Below are 27,996 nucleotides of genomic sequence, written 5' to 3'. Positions count from 1 at the left end.
TTACTTTTATAAAGAGGCCTCCATCACGAGCGTTTCGAGAAAGACCCAGGCAGTGTGGCAGGCGGCAGGCGGCAGGCGGCAGGCAGAGGCCATCGGCAAGGCGGCCTCGGCACAGTTATCGCGGGGAACGGCGAGATTTTTTAAAGAACAACTTTAAAGAGCGCCCCGGGGTCACGTGACCCGCGCCTGTGTCCTGGCCGTGACTTCGGTCCCAGTCGCTGATTGGCTGTTGATTGGTTTACAGGGTTTCGGAGGGTTCATTCCGGAAGTAGGCGCTTGAATCTTCTGCTTCCTGGGCGGAAGTGTGTCACAGCCTGGCAGTCGGCTCTAGGAGGAAGTTCGTCACGTCGCAGTTGTCTCGGCACAGCGGATGTGTGTCGCCGCTTAGGTGACGCTGGGAAGTGCTTGCAGCCCCCGCCGCTGCCTTTTGGTTGAAGCACTATGGAGGGAGAGAGGAAGAACAACAACAAACGGTGGTATTTTACTCGAGAACAGCTGGAAAATAGCCCGTCGCGTCGTTTCGGCGTGGACTCAGATAAAGAACTATCTTATCGCCAGCAGGCGGCCAATCTACTCCAGGACATGGGACAACGTCTTAACGTGTATCCTTGCGGCCTAGGCCTTCGGCCTTGGAGCCCGTCCGGCCACGCTTCGGCGTCAGGCCGGGCACGCTGGAGGGGACAGGAGTAGGTAAGGTGGCAGGAGCTGGACGTCTAGTGGGGAGAGCCCACAATGGCGCTGGCTGAGCCACTGTTCGCGCGAGGGAAGTGAGGCGGAGTCAATTTCCCGCTCGCTCACCGGTGCCACCAGCCCGGCTGGGAATCCGGACCTCTCCCGTCTTTGTGCGTTCGCCACTCCTTCCCAGCCCCTCTCCTCCGAATTCTGACCTGTTTTAGTGACTTTTTAGAGTTTCCTTTCTGCCGTGAGCAAAGGCTCCTTTTAAGAGGTTTCACGGTTGGCGCTGCCTCCCAGTGTGTAAAAAAGGTTTCGGAAAATTCTGTACCCGACGGGGCTTATGAAGGTGGTCTAGAATTAGCGTCCCAGCTTTGGTTCCAAACCCATTTCTCCCACTTACTAGCTGTTTTAACCTGTTAATTCTTGGTTTTCTGTGTCCGCCAAAACCCTGAGATTCAGATGGTCTAGTAACTGTTTTGTAGAATTTAAGAGGAAGGAAAGATGTCAACTTAGGTTTGTAGTTTGTAGTCTAGGTATGGATATATAATGTTTTAAGTAGTTTGGCGAGTTTTAAGTTTTTGTTTCTTGGGGTCCTATAGATTATTCATCGTTTTCACATTTCAAAGATAAGACAATTTAGTGATAACTTCTACCTCCCCGGTTTTTTTCTTCAGAAAACAGTCATCTGTGTCAAAACTAATAGTTTAAAAACTCTTTGCATTTCATATATAACTTTCTTTTAGCTGCAGCTTCAACTTATGTAGCATTTAAAGAGTGATGCTGAGGGCTAGGTGTGGTGTCGTACACCTTTGATCCTAGCATTGGGGAGGTAGAGGCAGGCTAAAAAAAAGTTCTGACTATAATGTTTAGGTTTTAAGGGCTATATTTCTTCCAAATAGGTGTCCCCTTTTTTGGCCATCCCAAGCTTTCAGTCAGTGCACAATTAAACCTCTGAGTTTCTGTATATGTTTAAGGCACCTTTTTTGGGGGGGGCACCTGTCCTGGAATTAGCTCTTGTAGACCAGTCTGTCCTTGAACTCACAGAGCTCTACCAGTCTCTGCCTCCCAAGTGCTGGGATTAAAGGCCTGTGCCACTGCCACCTGGCTAAGGCTCCTTTTTAAAGTGTGTTTAAGCTTGTTACCATCATACTGTCTTCTCTATACAGATTGTTGCTTGTTTTTTAGGTCTGTGGGAATAAGGTGTTCCGTCCCCGTGTGCCCCCCCCCCCCCACTTTGGAGGTATACCCATACAAATGAGAGACTGGATTAGTGGGAGGAAGGAATTAGTTTATTTACAGTGGATTACCATCAAGACTTTTCAAACATACGTTCAGGAGCCAAGATATTTTCTGAAAGAAGTAGAACTAAGCCGGGTATGGTGGTGCACATCTTTAATCCCAGCACTCAGGAGGTGGAGACAGCCTGATTTCTGAGTTTGATGCCAGCCTGATCTACACAGAAATACCCTCATACCCACCCATCCTCCAATTCCCCCCAAAAAAGGAAGAAAGAAAAAAAGTAGAACTGAAAAACTGATTTCTGGAGTTTGTTATCCTTGGGCAAGAAAGATGGCCCAGCAGGTAAAGGTGCTTACCACCAAACCTGATGACCCTGTGGCGCATATAGAGTGGACGGATAACTGACTCCTGCTAGTTGCACGCTGACCCCCACACTCATGCTGTGGTGTGTGTCTCCCCTCCAAAAGTGTATGTAATGAAAGATATCCTGAACTTGCAGAAGGCAAGTGACATGGCAGGAAGGTTTAAAATCCTATGTAGCTGTGCTTATACTGCATATTGATTTATACCTTGCCACTTGTTTTATTTATTCAGTCATTAAGTTTGTATGAAGCACTTAATAGGTAAAAGACACGCTGTCAATTGGCAGTTAATACCTTAGTGAAGGGAAACAAACCTGCTATTTGGTTTGACGCGGTGACTGTTACTTTTGTGTAGGATTGTTGTCTACTGTGCTTTGCTTTTTTTGGGGGAGGGGGGGAGATTATATTGTCCGTTATTGAACCTTAACTTGAGCAATTCAGCTCACAACTGACTATCAACACTGCTATAGTATACATGCACCGGTTCTATATGATTCAGTCTTTTACACAGTTTCATCGCTATGTAAGTACAATTTTTTATGGAGTATAATCCTTTTGGGGTTGGTTCTAGCTGTTGTATGATTGGTTGTTATTAGATTAGGATTTTAATTTTAGAATTTAGGGCTGGTCATTTTAAGGTCAAAAAATAATGATTTGAGTCTAGCGTCTTAAGTTTATGGCCATAAGAAGACAAATGTCAGTTAGATTTCGCAAACCCTTTGGTAAAATCCAATGGGTAGGTGGAGGGAAAGATGCATTACGTGGTAGTACCTGGGGAGATGACTTAGGAATGGGGAAGAGTGGGAATAAAAGGATGCTTTTTCTTGGACAAAGTTGTAAATATGGTGCTATTTTCAGCTTTGTTAACTGGTCTATTTAACATTTGGTGATTTGGGAGTGAGTACATAGCGATATTTCAGTTGCAGGTAAGACTCTTTAATTAAAATCCCAAGGGAAAGCCGGGCACTGGTGGCGCACGCCTTTCTGTAATCCCAGCACTCCGAGTCAGGTGGATCTCTGAGTTCAAGGCCTGCCTGGTAAACAAGTCAGGTTCCTGGACAGCCAGGGCCCATACAGGGTTTCTCTGTAGAGGAAACCCTTTCTTAAACAGACAAAACCCTAAGGTAATAAAGGTTGACGTGAACAGACCGTGTGGATTAGTGGGTCATATATTCTACCATTATTTTTTTAAGTCTTTGAAGAAACATGTTCGAAATTTTAGGTTAATGCATCTAAAAATAAATAATTTTATTTTTTGAGTGTTTTGTGGCAGTGCCCATAGAGGGTAGGTGAGGGCGCTCAATTCCTTGGAGCCCCAGGCAACTGTGGGCAACCCTAGGTGGGTGCTGGGAGTCCAAGTTCTGAGCGTCTTCAACCCAGATAAGACATTTGGAATTGTTTTGTTTTGATACTATAAGAAGAAACTTTGTGAAGGTGATTATAATTGCTGTAATGTAAGAAATTGGCAGAATCAGACTTAGGAGTAACATGAAACTCTTGGGATCTTTAGGTAAGTATTGATAATTTTGAGTGATTAGTCAGTTTGACTTTTTCCTGCCCTTAACTCCCATACTTCTAATTAGCCTTTATTGAAGCTATCTAATAGCACTGAAACAGACATAATGAATCAAGAATGAAATTAAAGAGGAATTCCACGGCTATCTTAGTAGTTTTGAAAATTTTCTATGTTCAGCTTTCCGTCTCTTTTTGAGGCAGGGTTTATCTGTGTTGCCTTGGTTGTCCTGAAAATCACAGGGATCTGCCTGCCTGTGGGTGCTAGGATTAAAGGCGTGAGACACCTGGCCAATTTTTTTTCTTTGATATTAGGGTCTCACTATGCAGTCATGGCTGGACTTGATCTAATTCTGGCCTTGATTTTCCAAGCACTGGCATTAAGGGCAGCAGGCGCAACACCTGCCAAGTCTTCTCTTTTATTGCAACAAAGATTTGAAATTTAAACCAGACGGTGGTGATGCACACCTTTAATTCCAGTACACAGGAGGCAGAGGCAGGTGGATCTCTGAGTTCGAGACCAGCCTGGTCTACAAGAGCTAGTTCCAGGACAGGCTCCACAGCTACAGAAAGAAGAAAGAAAGACAGAAAAAAAAATAGATTTGAAATTTAGAGTGGAATCTTAAATCAGGTTGTTCAGTTCAGTCTGTATTTTTGGGTTAGTATATATGTCCTTTTTATTTAAGTGACATGATCTCTTATTGCCTGTGTGTTAACTTTAGTTAAGACAGACATTAATCTGTTTATTTTCAAAGTACCTGCAGTAAGCTGGAAGAATTAACGAATGAGCTGATTATCATTTAATTAAACATCCTTTTGGATATTATATCCTTTGTTTTTATTTGTGTCTTGTTTTGACAAAGGGCCTCACTAGTAGCCCTGACCTCACATGTAGCCTGAAGTCAGAAATTCACTTGCTTTTGTCTCTTGAGTGCTGGTATTAAAAGCAAACACGACCGCAGTTGGTGCCCTAACTTTTAAAGTAGTTGATGAGTATTGGTTTTTTTTTTTGTATATTTTGGAATTAGCACATCAAAATACTACTCTTATAAGTTGGATTTAACTATGATAAATTAAAATTAAATTTGAGAAGATTTAAAACATCATGGCAGGCCGGGTGATGGTGGCACACAACTTTAATCCCAGCACTTGGGAGGCAGAGACAGGGGAATCTCTTTGAGTTTGAGACCAGCCTGGTCTACAAGAGTTAGTTCTAGGACAGGCACCAAAGCTACAGAGAAACCCTATCTCGAAAAAACAAAACAAGACAAGACATTATGGCATTCATGTTATGCCTGTCAAGCCAGCCCTGTGTGTACATGATGTGATCCTATGTGAGTGCAGCTCACATTTGCCGTATGCACATATGCGATCAGAGGACAGGTTTGGTTCTCTTTTCCTGCATGGGTTCTGGGGAATTAAACTCAGCTTGTCAAGTTTGGGCAGCTGCACATTAGGCTGCTGAGCTATCTTGCTAGCTGCCTTGTGAATTTTTATTATTACATGTTGGGGGAGGCTGCTAGTTCGTTTCCCCACTGCTCTGACCTGAAATAATCACACAGAAATCTGTATTAATTGCAATATGTTTGGTCAATAGCTTAAGCATATTTCTGGCTAACTCTTTTTTTTTTCCTGGCTAACTCTTATATCTTAAATTAACCCATTTCTATTAATCTGTGTATTGCCATGTAGCTGTGGCTTACTAGCAAGGTTTTGGTTTATCTGTCTCCTGCGGGCAGCCACATGGCTTACTTTCTATATATCTTTTCCAACTTGGGTATATTCTGTTAAGCCATTAGCCAAAGTTATTAAATAATGTCAGTAAAACATATTCACAGCATATAGAGGGGAATCCCACATCACCTCCCCTTTTCTGTTGAGATAAAAAGGAAGGTTTTTAACTTTAACTTAGTAAATTTACCTAGCAAAACAGTTATCAAGCAAGAATTATAGTTACAATATTATAACTATTTTTCAACTCCATCAAAGACTCCAGAAGGATATAATATTACTTATATTAATAGGAAGTACACTATAAGCAACTTTCAAAACTCTAGAATTGACAGAGACATCTCACTGCCTGGACAGTCACCCAGAGTTCTTCTGTACCATTGGGGCATCCAATCTTCAGCCTACAGGCCCATAGTATCTGGCAGACTTTTCCATGAAGCAGGAAATTTCAAAGACAGCTCCACCTATATTTGCAGTTTATCGTCACTTTCTTCTGTGTCCTGCAGAATGTCTAGCAGACTCTTTAATGAAGCAGGAACCCCGAAGAACTGTCTCACCTTTAGGCAAGTTCAGCAGTCATTTTTCTGTGGGTCCTGCATGTCCAGTTCATACAGCATAACATCAAGCAGTCCAGGCAAGAGCAATTGGTTGCTCAAATGGCTAGGAAACTCCATTAGGAGCCTCTTCCACGCCCATCGTCCTCTTGAAGTAGATTGGTGCTGCCAGGAGCAGATGTATCTGTCATGAAAAGTTTTAAGTTCTTAAAGCCATATTCCGTGGGTCTTTGAAAAGTTTGAAAATTATCTGTCTAACTGAAATATATCTCTATATATCTAGAAAAGCTAACTAGCCGGGCGGTGGTGGCGCACGCCTTTAATTCCAGCACTCAGGAGGCAGAGGCAGGCGGATCTCTGTGATTTCGAGGCCAGCCTGGTCTACAAGAGCTAGTTCCAGGACAGGAACCAAAAACTACGGAGAAACCCTGTCTCGAAAGTTCAAAAAAAAAAAAAAAAAAAGCTAACTAACATGATTATAAGCTTGGCTATTATAGATGATTATTTATTAACCTATATTTCTTAATTATACATTACATTTTTAAATGAGCTGCACAATTACAATATCTTAATCAAGAGCAGAAATATATATATATATATAACAAAACTGATCTTAAATTTGTATCAGTAAGCCAAGATCCATAACTAATGCATTATAGCAATTACAAATATAAATTCTCATGGTAAAAATTTTAACAATACTGAAAACTGTGCCCTGTAGAGGTAATCATTGATCAATATTTGACATACAGTATTTATGACTCTTTCTGTATTTAAACTAGTACTTTGTTTAAAAGATCATTTCTCAGCTGGGTGCTGGTGGTACAGTTGGGAGGCTGAGGCAGGTGGATCTCGGTGAGTTAGAGGACAGTCTGGTCTAGAGTGAGTTCCAGGACAACCAGTTATACAGAGAACCCCCCTCCCCAAATCAGTATACTGTTCCCAGCAGTGTAAGCAAACGCCCCCCCCCCCCCCCCCATTGTTTCATTTCACTTCAATTCTGGATTCACCAACTGAATTTCCACTTATGCTGTCTTAAGTCTTTTCAAGTGAGGAAAGATAAGTCATTAAATTCTGCTGTTTTGTATTTATGTTGTATTTTACGTTTAAAAATCCTTGGGGGTAAATATCTGACACAGTACAGTGTGTATTTAGCATTTTAGGTTTTGGGTTCAGTTCATAGCACCAAAAGAAAAAAGGACCCATATTTTAATAACATAATTGGATATATTTTACCCTTATTTGCTGAGTGTGTATGCTGGTGTCAGATGTGTCTAGATTTAGAGTTCTGATTTGCTTACTAGTTGTGTGACTTTGTGTAGGTGTTCATATGCCTCTGATTTCTGGGCTTTATGTTCATTAATAGTGCCCTGGGTTTTGTTTTTGTTTGTTTGTTTTGTTTTTCGAGACAGGGTTTCTCTGTGTTGCTTTGGAGCCTGTCCTGGAACTAGCTTTTGTAGACCAGGTTGGCCTCGAACTCACAGAGATCCTTCTGTCTCTGCCTCCCGAGTGCTGGGATTAAAGGCATGCACCACCATTGCCTGCATAATAGTGCCTGTTTTTAAAGGAGTTGATGGGATTTAAACTGATTAATTTCTGCGTTTCTTTCCAAAGCAAACAGTTGGTGTAAATATTAGCTGTTTTATCTTTTTCTTTCTCCTTTTAAAAAAAGTGGTATTAATTTCTTTCTTTCTTTTTTTTTTAGAGATTTGATTTATTACGTATATAGTGTTCTGCCTGCATGCCAGGAGAGGGCACCAGATCCCATTCTAGATGGTTGTGAGCCACCATGGGGTTACTGGGAATTGAACTTACGACTTCTAGAAGAGCACGCAGTGTTCTTAACCACTCCAATCCTCTTTCCTTTTTTTTTCCAAAGAAAATTTATATTCTAAACTTGTCTAAAAATTCCTCTCAGAGTTAAGTACATGTGCCCGTAAGCCTAGGTATTAAGGAGACTGAAATACAGGGTTTCCATTTTGAGGATAACATTGAGAAAGGTGCTTATGGTCACCTGACAACCTGAGTTCAATCCCTGGAAAATTACAATGAAGGAGAGTCGACTGGAATCAAACCCAGGACTTTATACAGATCAGACATCAGTCTGCTAGTTGAGGTACACTCCCAGGGCCCTGTGTTTTTGTTGTTGTTGTTTTGTTTGTTTGTTTAAGTCCATTCATCTGTCCGTGGATGTCTAGACTAGTTCCATTTTAGCTTTTTAAGAAGAGTAAAAGGATAAGGAAGGTTGTGCAAGTAAGTATCTTTGTGGCATGCCAGGTTTAAGTCTAGAAAATTGTAATTTAGATAGCAGTAGAATTGCAAGTAAGTTTTACAATGTTTCAATTGCTGTGGAATCATGCATGGTTAGTCTCTGAGATCTTTACTTGCGTATTGGCTTGATTATCTTTTGTCTCCTAAATATTTTCTATCTTGTGAGTTTAATACTTTGTAGCTTTTTTACTTTTTATTTTTTTTTAAGACAGGGTTCCTCTGTGTAGCCTTGACTGTTCTGGAATTTGCTTTGTAGATCAGCCTGGCTTTGAACACAGATGCTGCCTCTGTCTACCTAGAGCTGGGATTACAGGCGTATACCACTACTGCCTGACTGTTTTTTTTTTTTTTTAAAAGACAGTCTCATGTAGGCCAAGCTAGCTTTGAACTCAGAGATCTAACTGCCTCTGCCTCCTGAGTGCTGGGATTTCAGGTGTGGGCTACCGCACTCAACAAAAACGTTTTTATTTAGTGTGTGTTAAATACATTTGTGTGCTTGCCTATGTGTAGGGGGCAGAGACTAGAAGTTGACACCAAGTCTTCTATTGCTCTCAATTATGTTTTTGAAATAAGTTCTCTTACTGAACCTGGAGCAGACCATTTTTGCTAGACTGGGTGACCGCTAAAACGCATGACTGCACTGCAGCCCTGGTGTTGTAGGTGTGCGGCACCTGGATTTCTTGTATGTCCCCACTTAATCTGCTGAGCTTCCAAATGTTTTTAAATTCTTTAATTCACAAGGTTAGGTAACCATCACCAGTGTTTGGTCTGAAAACGTGTGTATCAGTTCTTTGTCATGAGCAGTCACCACGTATCTGTCCCTGCAGCCTCTGCCACTAAGCTGCTTTCTGTCTCTGGATTTACTTATTCTAAGGATTTTAATTTACCATTAAAAAAAAAAAAGAACAACCTTGGCATGGTGTCTCATACCTATTATCCCAACATCCAAGAGGCTGAATGAGGCAGAAGTTTCACCAGTTAGAGGCTATTTGGGGCAATATAAATACTGAGTTCCAAACCATCCTGAGCTCTACAGTGAGATACCCACCTAAAGCAAGCAAACAACAAACATAATGGTGATTTTCCAGTGGGAACAGCTTCCGTCTACAGTCTCCTCACATACACACCTGATCTTTTGAGGGATTGCTGTCTGATTTGAAAGTCCAGGGCAAGTGTAAATGCGAGGTATGACATGTGCCAGAGACTTGATTGTTTGAGATTTAGCTCCTCTTGAAATCAATAACAAGTGTGACCTTTTTTTTTTCTTCTATGAAGTCTATGGCTCCAGCAGCCTTGTTTCTAGCAGCAAAAGTGGAAGAACAGCCAAAAAAACTGGAACATGTCATCAAGGTAGCACATACTTGCCTCCATCCACAGGAGTCACTTCCTGACACGAGGAGCGAGGTAGGTAACTATACTTTTGAAAAAGTCATAACTTTGTTTGGTAACTTTGAATCTGGGCTGTTCAACATTTCAGTGTTTAATTTCTAAAATAAAAAGCTTGTCATAAAAGCTTCATAAGGGAGCTGGAGAGATGGCTCAGTGGTTAAGAGCATTGCCTGCTCTTCCAAAGGTCCTGAGTTCAATTCCCGGCAACCACATGGTGGCTCACAACCATCTGTAATGAGGTCTGGTGTCCTCTTCTGGCCTGCAGATATACACACAGACAGAATATTGTATACATAGTAAATAAATAAATATTAAAAAAAAATAAAAGTTTCATAAGAGCAAAGAATCATGTCACCTGCATAGATTTCTTTTTATCCTATTCTCTATATCAAAATACTCTTAATTCTCTGTGTAACAGTCCTGGCTATCCTGGAACTTGCTTTGTAGACCAGGCCACCTGCCTCTGCCTCCCTAGTGCTGGGATTAAAGCTGTGTGCCGCCATCGCCTGGCTATGTCCTTGGCTTTCTTAGAGAAGGGCGACTCCTGGTTTTATCCATTAATTTAAAAAAATATTTATTGTGTATTTAATTAAACACGTTTATGTGTGTCTGTGTATGTGAGTGCAGGTGTTCATAAATGCCAGATCCCCCTGATGCTGGAGGTATCAGTGTGTGGTAGTGAGATGACCAGTATCAGTGCTGGGTATTGAATTGCTCTAACTCATGGAGCCATCGCTAGTTCTTTTGCTTTTAGAAGTCAATGATTGGAGATGTTGGGAATTGTAACATTTATAATTGAAATATAATTATGGATTTCTTTTACTAGGTTATTTGAGTATATTATGCTTTGAAAAAGATATATGGAATTGATTACATATTTTCCTATTGAAAATTTCTATATTATTCCAATTTTAGTATATGTACTATTAAAGTGAGCATTGATACATTTATTTTTTTCCCACTAAGTTGCAACATCTGAGAAAACAAAGTAAGGGAAGGAGGGATTCCTTTTGGTTCACAGTTTCAAAAGTTTCAGCCTATGGTTACTTAGTTGTATTACTTTTGGGTCCAGGTTATGAGGCAGAATGTCATGGCCAGGCTGAAGCAGGTGGTGGAGCAAAGTGCTCATCTGGCAGGTAGTAACCAGAGCATCAAACAGTAAAGAGCCAGGGACAAGATGCTCTCTTTCAAGGGCTCTGTTTCTGTGACTTACTTCCTAGCCCTACCTTTTGTTTCTTCCACCTCCCTAAATGCCATCAGATTATAACTGCATCTCTGGATTAATCTACAGATGAGGTCAGAGCCCTCATGATCCAATTACTTCCTAAGAGCTGACAGACCTAAAAGTTTTTTATTTATTAGTGTGTGCTGCGCCTCTATGCATGCATGCCAGCAAGTCTGCCACAGACTGTGGAGCCAGAATACAACCTTGTGGCCTAGGTCTCTTTCTACCTTTACTTGAATTTTTTTTAAACAAATACTTAAGGATTACTTTATTGTCACTAATCTCATAATCCTTCAGTTTTATATATAATGTATACAATATTCTGTCTGTGTGTATGCCTGCAGGCCAGAAGAGGGCACCAGACCTCATTACAGATGGTTGTGAGCTACCATGTTGTTGCTGGGAATTAAACTCAGGACCTTTGGAAGAGCAGGCAGTGCTCTTAACTGCTGAGCCACCTCTCCAGCCCCCTACTTGAATTCTTGAGATTGGACTCAGGTTGCCAGCCTTGTGTGACAACATCTTAACTGCTGGACCATTTTTCCAGCTCAATACTTAGACCCTTTAACATATCAGACTATGGGAGACTTTCCATATTCAAACAGTTTCATTCTCCAAAGCATATTCACATAATTTCCTTTCCTTTTCCTTTTCCCCTTCCTCCCTTCCTCCCTCCCTTCCTTCCTTCCTTGTTTTGTTTTGTTTGTTTTTTGAGATGAAAAAATTCTCTGTGTAGCTTTGGTGCCTGTCCTGGAACTATAGACCAGGCTGGCCTTGAACTCACAGAGATCTACCTGCCTTTGCCTGAGTGCTGGGACTATAGGCGTGCGCCACGACTACCTGACTCACATAATTTCTTAACTGAGTATTTTATATGAGGTGGTAATAGGAAGATGTTTTCTCCATTATATGGAAAAGAGGGCTAGCTAGCATAGTTTATATCCTTACTTGCTTTACTAGTACAAAGTTTTTAGTGTGAAGTTAACTACAATGTCTCTTTTGTTAAACCTAAGCTCATGACAATTAGTACAATCAGTTAGATACTTAGTGCTGTTACAGGGTCTGCAAATAGAATGTGATGAGTTTTAAAAAGGTGTGTGATTTCTCATCGCTAAATTATCCGATTTTTGAGATTTAAAATATCAATCTGAAAATAAATAAAATTGTGCTTTTTGGTAGCTTAGAAAGTAGGAAAGTGCTGTCTTTTGATGTGCTGGCTTGCCAGGCAGTGGTAGCACAGGCCTTTAATCCAGCACTTGGGACTCACGTGGGCAGATCTCTCAGTTCAAGGCCAGCCTGGTCTACAAGAGTTAGTTCCAGGACAGACTCCAAAGCTACAGAAAAACCTTGTCTTGAAAAAACAGCAAAGAAAGTAAGATATTGATGTGCTGTCTCTTTCTTCCTGTGGATGGAGGTTCTATTCCAGTTTCAACTCAGCTTGTTCTCCCATGCCACCCCTCTCAAGATTTAAAAATTTCTGAGTTTGAGTGTTTGCCCACATGTTACGGGGACCCCATGTATGTAGTACCTATGAAGGCCAGAGGAGCGCGTCGGATTTCCTGAAACTTGAGTTGCAGATGGTTGTGACATGCCACGTGGGTGCTGAGACGCGAACCTAACTGACTCTTCAGCCATCTTTCAGTGGCCTCCATCCATATCTTTTATTATTCTGCTTTTTAAAATTGTTTACCCTTTCGTGGGATGTAATTTCTATATTCTTTCCCATAGGCATACCTCCAACAAGTTCAAGATCTGGTGATTTTAGAGAGCATAATTTTGCAGACCCTCGGTAAGTTTATTTTCCTTAAAATCATTGAAAAATTATGTGTGGAATATGATTTTATGTTAAAATTTGTAAAACTGGGAGAAAACCTTTTTTTTTTTTTTTTTTTTTTTTTTTTTTTTTAATTCTTCTTTCTCTCTTTCTTTTTTTTTTTAATATTTATTTATTGTGTGTACAATGTTCTGTCTGTGTGTATGCCTGCAGGCCAGAAGAGGGCACCAGACCTCATTACAGATGGTTGTGAGCCACCATGTGGTTGCTGGGAATTGAACTCAGGACCTTTGGAAGAGCAGGCAATGCTCTTAACCACTGAGCCATCTCTCCAGCCCCGGGAGAAAACCTTTTGAAGGGTTTGGAAATTGTCTGTTACTGGGTAATAGTGGCTGTGGAGTGTATAGTTTAGCCCGGTTTGTTTCCACAGTGTAGGTGTAGGGTGGTCCTTGAAACAGCCATTAGCCAGGATCCCATCCATCCCGTTCCCACCCCCCCACCACCACCACAGGGTTTCTCTGTAGCTTTGGAGCCTGTCCTGGAACTAATTCCTGTAGATCAGGCTGGCCTCGAACTCACAGAGATTTGCCTGCCTCTGCCTATTTGCCAGGATTTTGTATATAATTTTTCTCATTGTAGGATTTATAGTTTATCTTTTTAATAGTTTGACAGTTTTTTAAAAGACTCAGATCCACCTGCCTCTGCCCCGAGCATGCTGGGATAAAGGCTTTTGCCGCAATGTTGCCACGAAGCCTGGCCAATTGTTTTTTCCTTTAAATAGACCTGAATTATAAGACTTTTCAGTGCAGGTTTTCTCTGTGTAGCCCTGGCTGTCCTAGAACTCACTCCGTAATCTGGACGGTGGTGGCGCGCGCCTTTAATTCCCAGCACTTGGAACACAGAGGTGGGGATGTCGCGTTTACCTTGTCCCGCAAGGAAGATGTGACACCCGGAGCTCTTCTTGCTGACAGTTTATTCAGGACCTTTTTTAACAATTGTATCTCTCTCTCTTCCCCTCTCTCCTCGGGCAAACCTCTCCCAGCCATTAAAAAGGCATGGGCCGCCAACCCCATAGGTCCATGCATATGCAAGCAGCTGACAATCATTGCGTGATCACAGCATAAGTCAGGTCTTAGCCATAATTAGGAGCTGATTATCAGATGTGGCTCCACGCTGCTCTCTACATGGGGAGATCTCTCGGGTGAGTTTGAGGCCAGCCTGGTCTACAAGGATAGGCTGCAAAGCTACAGAGAAACCCTGTCTTGAAAAACCAAAACAAACAGACAAAAAAAGAACTCACTCTGTAGAGCAGGCTGACCTTGAACTCAGAGATCTGCCTGCTTCTGTCTTCTTGGTGCTGTGATTAAAAGTGTGTGCCAGCATAACTGGCTAGCGATACCTTTATTACATAGAAATAAGTTCAGTCTTAATCACAGTTATCAATTTTTCTATTAGAATAATTTACATCATGTCTTTTATGTTTTAAGTATCTGAGACAATGTTTTAGCATGTAGCCCAGGCTGGCCCGTGAACTCACTATGTATGTAGATCAAATTAGCCTCAAACTTGCAAACGCTGTCAGCCTTCTGAGTGTGCCGCCTATGCATGGCTGAAATTTGTATTTATGTTCTCAAAGAAAACTTACTTAAGTTACTATTTTTTTTTTCGAGACAGGGTTTCTCTGTATAACAGCCCTAGCTGTCCTGGAACTAGCTCTGTAGATCAGGCTGGTGTCGAACTCACAGAGATCCACCTGTCTCTGCCTCCTGAGTGCTGGGATTAAAGGCGTGTGCCGCCACCGTCTGGCTTTTACATTTATTTATTTATTTATTTATTTTTTCAATGTATTGACCCTGTTTTGTAATTTTGGTAATGAACTTTTGAAATGGGATAAAACAAAACAACAACAACAACAACAAAAGAAATAAGACAAAACAAGCAGTACACATTCTATGTAATGGAGCTGACGAAAAGGCACAATGAGGGGAGAGGATTGAGTTTTAATTTTCTTTTTTTTTTTTTTTTTTTTTTTTTTTTTTTTTTTTTGGTTTTTCGAGACAGGGTTTCTCTGTGGCTTTGGAGCCTGTCCTGGAACTAGCTCTGTAGACCAGGCTGGTCTCGAACTCACAGAGATCCGCCTGCCTCTGCCTCCCGAGTGCGAGTTTTAATTTTCTAATCCAGCTCTCAGGTGGCAGAGGCAGAAGCAGGGTTGCCAAGAGAGTTGTAGCCGGCCTCAGCCACAGAATGAGGTCCTGCGACACTATTTTCACTGCTGAGCTCTAGGGGACTGAGGATATCCTCAGTTGGCAGAATGCTTAGCGTTCATGAACCAACCCTAGGCTTGTTATCTAGGTGTTTGGAACCAAATCCAGCCTTCTGCAAGAGCGACAAGTGCTCTAAACCACTGAGGCGTTTCTCCAGCCACCTAAAAAAGATTTTGAGTTTAGAGGTTTTGTTTCTTGAGTGGTCTGAATCTTGGAGAAAAGCGAATGCTCTGTGTGATTTAGTTCTTTTTATTTATTTATTTTTATTTTTATTTTTTTTTTGCGATTTAGTTCTTGCACAGTACTTTTGGAAGAGAAAAATGAACAAGCTGTTAATGATTCAGACAAATGAGCTATAAAATGTATGTGTATGTTCTTTTAAAGGGTTTGAACTAACAATTGATCACCCACATACACATGTGGTAAAGTGCACCCAGCTTGTGCGGGGTAAGTAACGCTAATTGTCTTGAATTGTTTAGTTATTTGGGAGCTATGCTTGGCTCTGGACTAAAGCATAGCACAGCACAGCTGCTTTGCCCATACTAAGTGGCCTGTTTGGCTGGTATCAGACACTTGGTTCTGACCTATTGGAAAAAGTGATTTTTTTTCGACAGTCTTAATTTAATGAGAATGTGAGGTTAGCATTACTTGTCATTTTGACAGGATCACTTGGGAGCCAGACCTCTGTCTTGATTATGTTCATTGAGACAAGAAGGCCTCACCCATAGTGGAGGAAAGAGCTGAGTAGCAGCTGCATCATCACCTTATTTCTGACTGGATGCCTGTGAGCAGCTGCTTAGGCTCTGCAGCCCTGACTGTGGTGTACGGTGCACTGTGACGCACCCATCGTACTGTGAGCAGAAAACCACAGAATGGTAGGGTATTTTATAGAGCAACAGGAAAAGAAACTAAGAGATAACATCTGTTTGGTTGAGGGTATTTGCCAGTGTAAGGGTAGGTCTGGAAAAGTCACCAAGTCACATGTATCTAAAGTATTTTTCAGAAAATCTTGAAAGTTGGTGATCTTGGGCCAGCAAGATGACTCAGTAGGTAAAATCACTTTCCTCACCAGCCCGATGACCCGAGTTTGAGCCCTGGATCCCACAGTGGGAGGAAAGAACTGCCTTGTAAAAGTTGTCTTCTGACTTTCACACATACTGTGGGATTCCAGTGCCCTGCCCTACCCCATCTCCCCCCCCCCCCCCACTGTTTATTTTTTAAACTGGATGATCTTATTTTAGTTCATGTCTAATTAAAGGAAACCCCAATGATATAGAATTCATTTGAACTTATTTTTATTACTGATAAACCATTGGGTATGATATACCTACTTATTTATTATTTGTTTATTTTTATGTGTTTGGGTATTTTGCTTGAGTTTATGACTTCGTAGGACATGTGTGGCTAGTACTTTTGTAGGCCAGAAGAGGGCATCAGATCAGATATGTAGATGGTTGTGAACCACCATGAAGGTGCTGGGAATCAGACCCTGGTTCTCTGGAAGAAAGGCCAGTGCTCTTAATCACTGAACCATCTCTTCAGTCCAGAGTTAAAAACTAGTTCTTAGATGATTAATTTAACTAATTAATTAATTTAATATTTTTTTTTCATTTTTGAGACATAGTCTTACTATGTAGTTCCGGCTGGACTGGAACTTATTAAGTAGAATTCAAGAGTTCTGCCTCCTAAGTGCTAGAATTAAAGGTGTGCACCTCCATACCCAGTGTTGGTTGGGTTTTTGTTGTTTTGTTTTTGCTATACTGTTTAAATATAGGGCCTTGTATATGTTAGGCAAGTGCTCTGCCATTGAGTTATATCCCTAATCCTTACAAATTCCTTTTATTTAAATAGTATCAATAATATCTGGGGTACCAGTTGTGACACACCTGCATTCACAGTACTTGGGAGGCTGAGGCAAGAAGATTATTGCAAATTCTAGGCTAGCCTGGGCTATATAGTGAGACCTAATCAATAACACAAATAGCAAACAAAGGAAATGTGAGGCTGGGCATAGAACTAAGTTGATTGATAGAGCATATGCCTGGGTTTGTTTTTTTTTTTTTTTTGGTTTTTCGAGACAGGGTTTCTCTGTGGCTTTGGAGCCTGTCCTGGAACTAGCTCTGTAGACCAGGCTGGTCTCGAACTCACAGAGATCCGCCTGCCTCTGCCTCCCGAGTGCTGGGATTAAAGGCGTGCGCCACCACCGCCCGGCATATGCCTGGGTTTTATTCTGAGACAGAAGGTCTGGATATCATAGTGCATGTAGATGTCTTATGGAGTTTTATATGCTGAGCTGATAATTAGCCTTATTTTCATATTAATAGTATCTCATGAAAATTGAATTTCCAGAAAATTCCCACTTTCCCAAGTTCTATACATTAAAATTTAAGTTTGTGTTTATGTGTCAGAAGGTGGAGATGTTATTCATGTGCCACTTGGCCTGTGTGGAGGAAGCCAGAAGATAAACTTTTGGGAGTCAGTTCTCTTCCCTCATGTGGCTCTAGGGGCTTGAACTCATGTTGTCAGACTGGTGCAAGTACTTTACCTCATTTTACCTGCCCAAGTTTTGTCAGTTCTGCATATTTTAAAAACATTGAAGTAGCTAGGTAGTGGTGGTGCATGCCTTTAGAGGCAGGAGGACAGCCTGATGTACACAGAGAAAGCCTGTCTTGAAAAAAAAATCAAAATGCTTGGAAATCGGTAGTAGAACCTGTACTTTGCCTGAAAAAGACTCTAGGTCAAATTGAAGCACCCTATTTCACCTTCTCACAAACTTTGTTCTGCTTCCTTGGGTAGAATGTAAACACCACGTACCCAGGCATTGTCTCTGCCTAGTTTATAATATTCATAGATAATAAATACTAAGTGTTTGTCCAGAAGAATGGAACTAATAACGTCTTTCTCTTTTGTTTTTGTTAGCAAGCAAGGACTTAGCACAGACATCTTACTTCATGGCAACCAACAGGTTTATATTTTTATTTTTTTTCTTCTGTTTTTGGGTTTGGAATTTGGTTGGGCTGGATTTGTCACCTTTTGAGGGATATATAGGGTCACTTAGTAAACTAGAGCCAAAAGACCATGGAAATAATCTCTGTTATAATGTATTATATATAGACAGTGCCCTGAAGAGTGTGGATTTTCCTGCAGACTCTTTGTACCTTGCATTTACGTTATACCTTTTAATTTGCTAGGGTTTTGTAATTATTTAGCCTTCCCAATTATATGTATTAACTTTGCTATAAGATATCCAAGACATAATTCTGAAAATCGATGTAATTTTAGGGGTTATTGATTTTCTTCTGCCCAAGCAATGGACATTTAGTATATAAGGATTTGCAATATATTTTTCTTTAAAAAAATAGTTATCAGTATATAAGTTGTTCTGCTAAGTGACTTGCTTGTTCTTGTGTCTGATTTCCCATATTGTTTGTTCAGAGAAACTAATGTCATCAGTCATCAAGTGTAAGAGTTTTAATTTTAGTAAGCAGGTAAAGAGTACTATGGGTGTAACGCAGTTCTTAGAGTACATTCCAAGCATGCACCAGTTCCTGAGTTTAATTCCCAGCCCTGCATACATTGAGTATGGTGGTTCATATCTGTGATCCCAGTGCTCAGGGACCAGAGGCAGGAGAATCAGTAGTTCATGGTCATCCTCTGAACTATAGCAAGTTCAAGGCCATTCTGTGTGATGTAAGACCCCATCTTATTAACATAGACAGACAGGCACACACACACAAACAGAGGGAGGAGAAATGAAAAATTCATGAGGTAAGAGTCAGGTGTTATGGTGGATCAGTGTGTACTCCTCAGCTTTTGGGAGATAGGGCCGCTGTAAATTTCAGGGCAGCCAAAGAATGAGTCCCTGTCTAAAAACTAGATGACATCTTTTGGGGGAAAACTATCAGGTATATTTATACTCGAGTAACTGTTCTTTATTGTATTTTTTTCTTTTGATTTTTTGAGACAGGGTCTCATGGCCCAGGCTAGCCTTGAACTTTGACATTCCATGCGTTGGGATTATAGGCATCTGCTACTGTGCTGGCTTTGGCTTTTTGCATTTTTTTGTTTGTTTTTGTTTTTTGGGTTTTTGTTTTTGTTTTTTGGGTTTGTGACTGGATCACAGACAGTAACTCTGGTCTTGAAGTGTGCTTGTAGATCAGGCTGGCTTCAAACTCACAGAGATCTGCTAGCCTATGCCTCCTGATTACTGGGATTAAAGGTGTGCATCACCAAAGTTACCTAGTTCTTTTTCTTCTTTTATTTTTGTTTTCATTTTTTTGTTTACTAATCATTGTATAGATTGTGTGGTAATAGGAAATTTAGGAATGTTGTTAACCCGAGCAGTATTTTAATAGAAAGTCATTTTGAAGGGCTAGAGAGAAGAGTCAGAGGTTCAGAGCAGCACATGCAGCCTTCCAGAGGACACGAGTTCCAATCCCACCATCCATTGTGGGGAGGTACCTACACCATGACCTGTAATTAATTCCAGCACTGGGAGGTTGAGACCTCTGGCCTCCCTGGACACCTTCTCTCATGTGCATGTACTCCTGTCCCCAACAGACACGTACACATAATGGAAATGAAATGTTTTAAAGAAAGAAGTTGAGTGCTAAATCAGAGCATAGGAGATTTCTTGCCCTTCTCGCTCTCCTGTGTTTTTTTTTTTTTTTTTTTTTTGTTTTTTGGTTTTTTTGTTTTTTAATAATGGAGAGTTTTAGTTTAGGGTTGAGAATTGAGGGCTCATGACACTCTCTGTTTCCTTCCCTTTGATGTCAGCCTGCATTTGACCACATTTAGCCTGCAGTACACACCTCCTGTGGTGGCCTGTGTCTGCATCCATCTGGCTTGCAAGTGGTCCAACTGGGAGATCCCAGTCTCAACTGACGGGAAGCACTGGTGGGAGTATGTTGACGCCACTGTGACGTTGGAACTTTTAGATGGTAAGTTTTAGTGAAAGGGACCTGAAACGCACTTCTTGATTTGTCACATGTCTGGCCAAATGTGACTTGAGTCACATGAAAACAGTAAGTTAGTTGAGATTATTCTTGTTTCATTACCTTCTTGTCTCTGAGCATTTCTTGAATGTTTCATTTGTAGAATTGACACATGAATTTCTGCAGATTCTGGAGAAAACTCCAAGCAGGCTGAAACGCATTAGAAATTGGAGGGTAAGAATTATTGCTGACAAACTTATTCTTTCCTTTAACTTTGCCAGTGAATATGCCAGAATTGGATAGGTGCACTAGGTTTGCGATTTCCCTTTTCTCAACAGTCATTGTAAGATGTTAGTCTGTAGGGAACTTTGCTTTGGGTCCTGTGCAAATTGTGTAAATTGCCTTTTGCATAGTTACTTGTTCAGTGGCACTGGCTTTATTTGGTTTGTTTGCATATATGTATTCACATGTAGTTGTACATGCCTGTGAGCATACATATGGAAGCCAGAGGTGGTTTTTGTGTTTTCCTTTATTGCTCCCTATTATTTTTGAGACATGGTCTTTCTTACTGAACCTGGAGCTCACTATTTGAGCTAGACTGGCTGGCCTGAACTCAGCCTGTGTCTGCCTGCCTGTCTCCCTCTACCCACCGTACTTTGGAGTCATAGGTACATGCCACTGCACTGGGTTTTTACATGGGTGCTGGGCATCTAAACTCCTTATGCTTGCAAGGCAAGCACTTTACCCACTGAGCTGCCTCCGTCTCCCAGCTCCAGATGTGTATTTTCTGTATAGTGTTGATATATATATATATATATTTCTGTATATTTTCTGTATTGTATAGAGGGGCAAGGTGTGTTTGGAATTACAAGGGTTGATTATAATTTTGTCTGCAATGTTAAGCACTTTAAAAATGTTTTATTAGCCAGGCAGTGGTGGCACGTGCCTTTAATCCCAGCACTTGGGAGGCAGAGGCAGGTGAATCTCTGTGAGTTTGAGGCCAGCCTGGTCTACATAGCTAGTTCCAGGACAGTTAGGACTGTTACACAGAGAAACCCTGTTGAGAGAGAGAGAGAGAGAGGTTTTACTTTTCTTTTTTCCTTCTTTTTTTCCATTCCTTCCCTCCTTTTAAAAAGATTTATCATTACATTTGGGCATGGTTGTGCATGTCTTTAATCCCAGCATTTAGAAGACATCTTTGTGACCTTAAAACCAGCTGGGGCTACTTTGTAAGACTCTGTGGTGGTAGTGGGGAGAATTTATTATTATCTTTTGTGTGAATGTGTATATAGTGCCTGTAGAGGCCAGAAAAGGGTGTCTGATACCTTGGGACTGGAGTTACAGGTGTTCATGAGCTGCTGTAGGTACGGAGAAATGAATCCAGATCTTTTGCAAGATCAGTGGGTGCTCATAACTGCTGAGCCCTATCTTCAGCCCCAGGATTTTTTTTTAAAGATTTATTATGCATACAGTGTTCTGTCTGTGTGTATGCCTGCAGGCCAGAAGAGGGCAGCAGATCTCATTACAGATGGCTGTGAGCCACCATGTGGTTGCTGGGAATTGAACTCAGGACCTCTGGAAGAGCAGTCAGTGCTCTTAACCTCTGAGCCATCGCTCCAGCCCCAGGATTTTTTTTTTTATGAGTTGCAAACTAAAGTTGTAATGCAGATGTTTTTAGTTTTATGAATAATAGAGTCATTCCTTTTCCCCATAACATCAGATAGATGAACTTGAGATACAATTCAGTGGTAGGATAGTATTTAGCATGCATAAGGCCCTGCACTCAATCACCAGTACCAAAAAAGAAAAAACAAAGCCTCCCCCAATCCCTTTTTGAGACAAGGTTTTTGTACCTGCTGCTGTTAGTAGAGGCTGGCCTTGAACTCCTGATCCTCCTGCATCTATCTACCTTTTAACTGCTGGGATTGCAAGCATGTACCACCATATATTTCTTTCCCTCCCTCCCTCCCTCCCTCCCTCCCTCCCTCCCTCCCTCCCTCCTTCCTTCCTTCGATTTATTTATTTACTCATGATGTATACAACATTCCTTCCATGTATGCTTGAAGGCCAGAAAAGGGCACCAGATCTCATTATAAATGGTTGTGAGCCACCATGTGGTTGCTGGGAATTGAACTAAGGACCTCTAGAAAAGCAACCAGTGCTCTTAACTTCTAAGCCATCTCTCCAGCTCTCCCTCGTTTCTTATTATTTAGACTAATGTTCCTAGATCTAGGGAATTATAGATAATGTTTGCCTCTAGTAGCTTAGGGTTAGAAGTAGACTTAAGAGCTTGTACTTCATTTTTTATCTTTATATAAACTTTACTAGTCATAGTTACACTGAATGCCTAAGAATGACTTTTGGGCGGGGGGGGGGGGTAATGTATTTAACTTTAAGAACTTAGGAGGTGAGGTAGAGATAGGTGGATCTCTGTGAGTTGGAAATTTGCCTGATATATCTATATGGGGAGTTCAAGACCAACCAGGGCTACATAAAGAGATTCTGTCTCAAATAAAAACAGGAAACCCCACCTCCAATACACATAAAGCTAATAAACAAACAAATAATACAAAATAAAAAGGTTCTTGGTTGCTGTTTCGGTATACTTCTATTTTGTAAATTGCCTGGATTGAAGATTTATTTGCTTCATTTTAGGCATACCAGGCTGCCATGAAAACTAAACCAGATGACCGAGGAGCAGATGAAAACACATCAGAGCAGACAATCCTCAATATGATTTCTCAGACCTCTTCAGACACAACTATTGCAGGATTAATGAGCATGTCAACTACTTCTACTACAAGTGCAGTGCCTTCTCTTCCTGTCTCTGAAGAGTCATCAAGCAGTCTAACTAATGTGGATATGTTGCAAGGCGAGCGATGGCTGTCTTCCCAACCTCCTTTTAAACTAGAATCTTCTCAGGGTCATCGGACTAGTGAGAATTTAGCACTTATTGGAGTTGATCATTCCTTGCAACATGATAGTTCGAATGCATTTGTTTCCCAGAAGCAGACGAGTAAGAGCGTGCCATCAGCTAAAGTTTCACTTAAAGAGTACCGTGCAAAGCACGCTGAGGAGCTGGCTGCTCAGAAGAGGCAGCTGGAGAATATGGAGGCCAATGTGAAGTCACAGTATGCATATGCCGCTCAGAACCTCCTGTCCCACCATGACAGCCATTCTTCAGTCATTCTGAAGATGCCCATTGAGGGCTCAGAAAATCCTGAACGACCTTTTTTGGAAAAGGCTGACAAGTCAGCTCTGAAAATGAGACTCCCAGTGGCCAGTGGAGATAAAGCATCCTCCTCAAAACCAGAGGAGATGAAAATGCGCATTAAAGTCCACTCTGCAGCTGAGAAGCACAATTCTGCAGAGGACAGCATCTCCAAGAGCCGGGAGCACAAAGAAAAGCACAAGCCTCATCCGTCCAACCACCATCACCATCATAATCACCATTCACACAAGCACTCTCACCTACAGCTGCCTGTCGGTACTATGAGCAAACGGCCAGGCGACCCAAAACACAGCAGCCAGTCCAGCACCTTAGCGCACAAACCGTATAGTTTGTCTAGTACTTTGTCCTCTTCGAGCTCTACTCGTAAGAGGGGTCCCCCGGAAGAGACGGGGGCAGCAGTGTTTGATCATCCAGCCAAGATTGCCAAGAGTACTAAATCCTCTTCCTTGAATTTCCCCTTCCCTCCTCTTCCTACAATGACCCAGTTGCCTGGGCATAGCTCAGACACAAGTGGCCTGCCCTTTTCACAGCCTAGCTGTAAAACTCGAGTTCCTCATATGAAACTGGATAAAGGCCCTCCTGGGGCTAATGGTCACAACACAACTCAGTCAATAGATTATCAAGATACTGTGAATATGCTCCACTCCCTGCTCAGTGCCCAGGGTGTTCAGCCCACTCAGCCCCCTGCATTTGAATTTGTTCATTCTTACGGTGAATATATGAATCCACGAGCTGGTGGAATCTCCAGATCTGGCAATACAGACAAACCTCGACCACCACCCCTACCATCAGAACCACCTCCACCACTTCCACCTCTTCCTAAATGAAAAAAAAAATGAGGCGAAAACTTAAAAAACAAAAACACTTTGTTTTTGGGGGATTTTTGGTTTGTTTTTGTTTTGACTACTGATACTGGACTACGAAAATTACATCCCTTATGAAATATGTCACCATTGGACTAAGGAATAAATTGATATTGAGACAGGTGGGAGGGTGGTGGAGGCCTCAGTTATTACATCTGCCTCATACATTTATCTTATAGTCTGTACTGGTATCAGAGGTAAGATTGTATTGAAGCTGTGAAGGATTAAGAACACTGTTCTTGGCCTCTCCTCATCCTTATGGGGTTGATTGAAGTACTCTTCCCCTCTTGCTGGAACTGAATCGTGGGGGTGATCAAGCAGTTTGTTTAACATATCAGAAGAGGGAGTATTTAAACGTCAGATCTTTAAGAGACTTAAAAATAATTTAAAGAAAGTAAGTTATCTGTTTAGTTTTTTTATATAATCGGGAAGGGGAAGGGGTTTTGCTGTGTGTATGAGGTACATAGCAATGACTGAGGGTGGGGGTTGGAGGGTGGGAGTGTGCAGGGTGGGTGGGATGGTAGGCTTTTGGCCAAGAGTGAAATAGGCTCAGGCCACTTGAAGTATTGAGACCTTTAAAGTGTATGAGTGTATGTGAGTGTGTATGTGTTGTGTGTGAGAGAGAGAGAGATTAAAAATCATGTTACCTTTTTCCTCCCACCTCTACCATTTCACATCCCCACATTCTACTAGAGAGCGTAGTTGGCCTTGAAAACATGAAGAGGCATGTATTGACATTGACACACTGCAACACATTTTATGTTGTGATTGAGTAGTAGCCCTGTAGTTTCTAGTGTGGACAGATGTAGCCAGTGAGCCAACTCTCTAGCACTATCATGAAAACTCCCTTTGACCCTTTTTGTGCTTTCAGTGCAGATGGACGATTGAGGAAGACGCTTAGAGAGCAAGGCCGGCTTCTGCCCTACAGAGTTGGGCCTTTTCAGGTTGGGCTTTGGGAAAGTTTGGGTCTCTGAGGGAAGAAGGGTGTGCTTGCATGTCCTGTCTGTCGGAGTCTAGACCATGTGTGGTAATAGGTTTGGGAGAAGCCATGCAGTTAATGATACTAAAGACAATGAAATTGTGATTTGGGATTCTGAAGAATTTGCATTTTAAGATACATTATGAATGTAATTCTTGCTTTTTATCTGTCAAACGGAAAACAACTGCACACTTGTGTTTGCAGCCTGTGTGACTTCAGAGCACTGGTGTGATGAGTGAGAAAACCTAGCCAACAGACACAGTTGGGTTTCAATTGTTCCAGTGGTTTTTGATTCTAGACAGAGTCCTGTTTTTAAAAAGTGGATCAGGAATCCTGTTATGGGGCTTGATTATTCCAGATATTAGGGAATATTTTTGATGAAGGAGATCTTTGAAGAGATAATGGCTAGAAAAAAATTCTAAGTCAAGCTCTCTAACTGAAAATGCTACCAAGCCGCAGATCATTGCTATTCTTTGGTTCACTGCATGAAAAAAAATATGTATGCACACGCATGTAAATGTGTGTGTAGTTTTTTTTTTTTTTTTGCTATGGAAAAGATGGTGCTATGAAAATAATTTGTCCTTTTTCTTTTTCAATTAGTGAAGCTTCTGTCATGCCAAGTAGTCTCTATGGAGAGGTCAGATTCTTTTTGCTGAAAGTCATAGGGAAACAGAAGTTGTACGGGTGCTGCTTGCCAAGAACGGCCTAGGAAAACACTGCGGCAGTTACTATTGAGGTAATGGCCCAGTAGAGAAGAATGTACAGGAGGAATATATCTTAGGGTGACTTCGTGGTTTATAATCTGCATGTTTGAACAGTCCTGGAGTGCCTGCCAGTGCTGTGCAAAACAAGGAACTTCCAGCTAATCTGTAAGCCAGTGATATTTCTTGGTATGCAACTTTTAAAGTGACATTTTCTTTCTTGGTATTTCCTGTGTTGTGCAAGAAATATGTGTCATCATGATTACTAAGTTTAGGTTTGGTATTCGTTTAGACTTTGTTTTCCATCCTGACCTTCCCAAAAGGGAATGTGCCATTTTAGAGTACATCTGTATTTATGGGATTGACCATAACTGACTTGGGAAAATGTTCTTTTAATTACTCTCACTAATGTCACGTGTTTCTAATCACATGCACTCCCTTACCACAAAGGCTGTTGTATTTGCTGTTACAGCAGTTCTTCATGCCAGTGCTGTAGTTAATTTCTTAGAACTGTCAGTAGTGAGCTAGAAAGTGCTTACTAGAGTCTAAAAGAGTGACATGTTGTAGTCTGGTCCTACTGTAGATCAGCACTGAATTTGGTTAGTTTATGGACTTTTCCTATATTAGTTTCTCCTGGTATTGTCTACAGATATCTACAGTATCTGCTTTTAGATCTGTGCATAGGTCCTGAACCTCCTCATGGGCTCTGCATGAACTGCTGCATTATTTTTGGGTTAGCAGATATACCTTCTAGCTAGCATGCATATTGTCCTGTTTCTGTATAAATAAGGCTTCTAAACTGTGTGTGTCTCTCCCACCTTCAGACTTTCAAAGGTCAAGAAGTAGTATTTGTATATCTAAAGTCAGCCTTGTAAACATGGCTTTTTTTCTTTTGATCTAAACTGTCAAGAAGAAGTGACAGTGGTAAGCAGGCTTGGGGCCTCAACTTCTGTAAATCTCATTCCTAAAATTTTGCTTGACTCTTATGTTGGCAGAAATAAATACCTGTGGATTGTTGTTAGGGCTTTTTAAATCATACCTGTGTTGTTGGCTAAACTCTGAATCATTAACCTAAAGCCAGTGTGGTCTTCTGAAGTATTCAGTTAAGCCTTTTGGGTTTAGAAAATACCTAAATAGTAGCCTACTTTTCTCGTTCATGAATCATTGTGGTTTTTGTATCTGACACTCTCAGTATCCTTTCCTTGTAAATGATTTTAGTGTTTTGGTTTAGTGTATCCCACATATTTCTATATTGTTAGTTTCACTGGCAGTGATAGAAAAATCGAAATCTCCAATTGCAAACAGCAGTAGATTTGAGTATTGAAACAAAATCATGGTAACATCACTGCTGGGTTTCCTGAAGCCTTTGCAACCTAATTCCTCATTACCTCTCACACCTTGCTTCTAGAAAAAGGCAATTGGAGGGGTCCTATCTATCCTAGTATGGTTGGAATCTAAATATATGCGTTTCCATTATTTTGGGAACTGATTATTTTTTTAAAGATTTTTTTTTCTTTTGTTGATGAGTTATTTTGATACTCATGCTAGGAAATGAGAAACTAAGACATCTTGATTGGAATGCCTATTTTATTCTCCTGGGTTTGGGAGAATTTTAAGCAGTCTATGCAACCCATCAGTTAGTGAGAAATAGCTTTCCACCATCCCCCACTGAGCTTTCAACGATTCATACCTCCCCAAATGTCTTGACGTTAACTGAATTTTGGATCTTGATGGTTTAGAAAGCATTCTTGTTACACCAAGCTGTCGTTTATTTCTTATTCCTCAGTGGATAGAAGTTTGAAAGAAGAATGGTACTGTAATTTTACTTGATGGAGTGGTCTAAATTCAGAGTTGTTTTCTAAGTGGGTGAGCTCTCCATGTTAATATTTTTAAAGTTTTTAATATGAACTTGGCAATGGAAAAAAGAGGGAAAAGAATGTTTAATAAAAATCAGTGTCTGCTCTTTCCCTTTTTGAGTGCGTATTGCTGCTTGTATGAAGAAACTCATAGGTTTTGTGTTGCCGTTCCAATTGTGGAGAGGGATGCTTGACAGCATGTTAATTGAAGCCAGAGTAAGTATGTCTCCCATCAGGTGGTCTGGAAATGCCAGTGGAAGCAGAGGAAGTGATGAGCTGAAGACCATAATGAAACACTTAGAAAGTAGAAGTGCTTTCTGGCCTAAGAACTCGAAACTGTAAGGTGTAACTTAGGGTTCTAAACTTGAAACTGATATATATTACCTTACTTTCCACACATTTTCTATCAAAAACTGTCCATTTTCTTATCAGACC

The 27,996-nt window shown here is 41.1% G+C and overlaps 1 protein-coding gene across 1 annotated transcript; it reads left to right on the top strand.

Annotated features, from left to right (window-relative positions):
- Nucleotides 1-335: 335 nt before the first annotated feature.
- Ccnt1 (cyclin T1) lies at nt 336-27,996 on the top strand. The gene is made up of 9 exons (XM_075960550.1): nt 336-602; nt 2,718-2,799; nt 9,620-9,748; nt 12,687-12,747; nt 15,381-15,443; nt 17,916-17,961; nt 19,773-19,936; nt 20,094-20,164; nt 22,586-27,996. Exons 1-9 carry the CDS (start codon nt 442-444, stop codon nt 23,987-23,989), a joined length of 2,181 nt encoding a protein of 726 aa, XP_075816665.1. The 5' UTR covers nt 336-441; the 3' UTR covers nt 23,990-27,996.

The sequence above is a fragment of the Microtus pennsylvanicus genome, chromosome 2 (genome assembly GCF_037038515.1).
Source record: "Microtus pennsylvanicus isolate mMicPen1 chromosome 2, mMicPen1.hap1, whole genome shotgun sequence".
NCBI classification, from domain to species: domain Eukaryota; kingdom Metazoa; phylum Chordata; class Mammalia; order Rodentia; family Cricetidae; genus Microtus; species Microtus pennsylvanicus.
Note: the sequence above shows the minus strand (reverse complement) of the source record. Positions and strands in the feature narration are given on the sequence as shown.